Here is a 3021-nt window from a genome sequence, read left to right as displayed (position 1 = left end):
GTTTTCTTTTACAGTAAGGCGCTATTGTTTGGCAGATTCTGTATTACCTTCTCTCTAATGTCCTCCCCCTTCACTTCGGAAATGCCAAACAATCGCAAGTTCCAGCACCGTTTATAGCGTGGAAGATCAAGAACGCGTCTTTTCTTCCAAGCTGCTCACTCTCGTGTTTGTATGAGCAATCTTGTCTCTCATGCTTTTGATTTCCTCGAAAATGTAATTAACAGAGCCCTGTAGAGTTTCAATACTCGATTGAAGGCCATCACTGTTTTGCAATTGTTTTGTGATATATATTATTTTTGTTTTATTTTTGGTCCATGGTACCTCTAGGTTCTGAGTCTGCTGTAGTGTTTCTCAGCCCAGAGCAGCCGCTTGACGTGTATCTCTCGGCTGGGCCCGTTGAGGGGGTTCCAGCCGTACTCTGGCGAGAGCACTCTGCTGGGCTTGTTGAGCCAGAAGTACTTGTTGAGGTGGCTCTCGTCGTGCCACAGAGCCTCCACCCCCTTCCTCTTGTCCGTCATTATGCCCCGGTGACAGCTCTCGGTCAGGTTCACCACGGACTCCCACGTGCCGCCGAACACGGCCGCGTGGTAGTACAGGTCCCCAGTCTCCATGCAGGCCGTGGAGTTGGGGTTGCGGTCGTAGGTGTACCTTACCTTGGGGGTGTTGTAGAAGGAGGAGTGCTGCAGGGCAACCGACTCCCCGAGTGCCTCCGAGCCGAAGCGACCGGCGAAGACCATGTCCACGTCCAGGCAGAAGACGTACCGGTGGCCGTGACGGATGCGTGTCTGGACGGCGTCCGCGAGGGTCTTCATGCGCATCATGGAGATGTCCTCCCAGCGCTTGTGCCTCTTGACCTTGATGATCTCCAGGGCCCGGCCAGTCTTCAGCTGGAGCCCCGGCACGTTCTCTGGGGCGTCGGTGAACACGTAGTACGTCACCGGTAAACCCTCCATGAAGTGGAGTTCCGCTGAGGACAGCAGATCCATCAGGTACGCTTCCAGATATCTGTTAAAAAGGCACACAGAAATACACAGTAGAGTGTTATGTATGCAGTGTCGGAAGTTCCTAATTTCTCTTAGAATAGTTACCCGCCATCTTCTGACACACTGAAAAACCCATCTATTAAAACTGCAACCTGGGCCCATAAGACAACCCCATCCCTCTCCCCCCAACATTATCAAACATTCATATTACGGGCAGCCTATTAGGCGCCGGTACATAACTAGGACTGGGATGGTTGGTGGTTCAATACCCAGTCAAGACCATAGAATTACCAACCTTAGAATGTCCAACTGACATTTTTGACACAAATTTTTATTCATAAATATGTTGTTTATAGGGCATATATGTCTGAGGTTTTACACAAAATAGCTTTTTAAAGGTATGAAAAAATGCTCGATTTAATAGGCATCTGCTTGTAGCCCATTCGCTTTGGAATATTTGAAGCTCCATATCTCAAAACCACTCAGAATACAGATAGAAGCTTGTACTTCTAAGGTCAAGCAGTGTAGCCATGAACCCTGACTTGTCCCCTGCTTAGTCTAATCAACTGTACGTCACTTTGGATGAAAGCGTCAGCTAAATAGCAAATTATTTATATTATCAAACTCTTTCCAACAACTTTTGTTCAATAATCTCATTGATCCCTCACGTATTTCAGTCCTCCATCAGTTGATTCTTCTTATTTTGATTCAGGATCAAGCCAGTAAAATAATTCAATGAATTGCAGCAAACAGCTCTGTTAATCATTCAATTCCCACTGAATTTGGTGCATAGGATGAATTAAAGCAAGCTGTGCTGCATTGTGTTCAACAAATCAGCAATAATTTAAAATGTCCGCCAAGAACTTGTATTTATCAACGTTCACTGCCACCACCTCCGCTATAGATTTAAGAAGGCGCAAACAAGCTTGTGTTCTGCTCTGAATGGTGTGATATCAGGGGCTCCGTCAGGGGAAGACACTAGATTCAGCTCAACGGGTGGACTTGCGGACAGCAGACAGGAGAGGCCCGAACGTGTCACAAACAGCGCTAACCTCCCGACGGCGAACACAGTCAGTGCCACAGAGGTGCCCATTTTTTGGTGATACTTGTCGTAGGTGTCAGGATCAAACATCCCGTCCCACAAAATGGGAGCTCCCCAGTCCGTCGATGTCGTCACATCGGTTCGGGAGCTGAGAAGAGGGACAAAATGGGGGGGGGGGGGAAAGGTAATATTGACAAGGCATCATTCTGTAACCTGAATAATATTTCAGCACAAGTGTCTGAGCTTGTCTGTGTGGTCACAAGGTTATATATATGAAGATAACATTGCCCACACCTCACTCCAAGGTGACCCTATGTTTTGTTTAAATTGGCAGCGTATTTGGTACGCTGGGTCTTTCCGTTTCCGCACTGAAGAAACTGAATGATCCAGACGATGGCACCGATGTTTTCTACCTGTCTGAATAAAGCAAAGAATACCACCTTACCTGTTCACTATAAAGGAACTGCTCAGGATCACCGGTTAATAAATAACAAACATCATTACGTTCAACAAATAAAGGCTGAACACACACAGTACTGTTCATGTGACTCACCTGAGATTCAGGAAGTTGTCCATATGGTCTCCAGGTTCTGGCTTTGCAGCAGGAGGAAGCTGATATTTGATGAATCGTGACTTTTTCCTGCAACATTTTATATTTGTAATTAGTTACACATAAGTTCTTTCCCCTTTAAGACACAACTAAAAGGCTGCCTGGTAAAGGATAGGAAATCAGTATTGTTTCAGAGGAACAAACAGGAAGACACACTTAAGAGGCAGGTCTGCAAGGCTCTGTAGGAGATGCACCTTGAAAGATAAGCTGAAACAGGAGTTTGCCGAGCACTAGCTTCCACGATTATGACGTATACTACAGTGAAAATACAGAAGCAATAAAATTTTATTGTACCTTTTAAACACATACTTTCAGATGCGTTCATATGTTTATGAAAAATTGACCAAATTCAGGAAAAAGTGAATTTTGATTTCACCTTGTCTTTA

General features: G+C 45.5%; 1 protein-coding gene across 1 annotated transcript; it reads right to left on the bottom strand.

Annotated features, from left to right (window-relative positions):
• Positions 1-234: 234 nt before the first annotated feature.
• Positions 235-2601, bottom strand: LOC133139572 (alpha-1,3-galactosyltransferase 2-like). The gene is made up of 3 exons (XM_061259145.1): positions 2579-2601; positions 2036-2173; positions 235-1005 (listed from the first exon to the last, which is right to left on the bottom strand). Exons 1-3 carry the CDS (start codon positions 2599-2601, stop codon positions 324-326), a joined length of 843 nt encoding a protein of 280 aa, XP_061115129.1. The 3' UTR covers positions 235-323.
• Positions 2602-3021: the final 420 nt, after the last annotated feature.

This window comes from Conger conger, chromosome 10 (assembly GCF_963514075.1).
Source record: "Conger conger chromosome 10, fConCon1.1, whole genome shotgun sequence".
NCBI lineage: Eukaryota > Metazoa > Chordata > Actinopteri > Anguilliformes > Congridae > Conger > Conger conger.
Note: the sequence above shows the minus strand (reverse complement) of the source record. Positions and strands in the feature narration are given on the sequence as shown.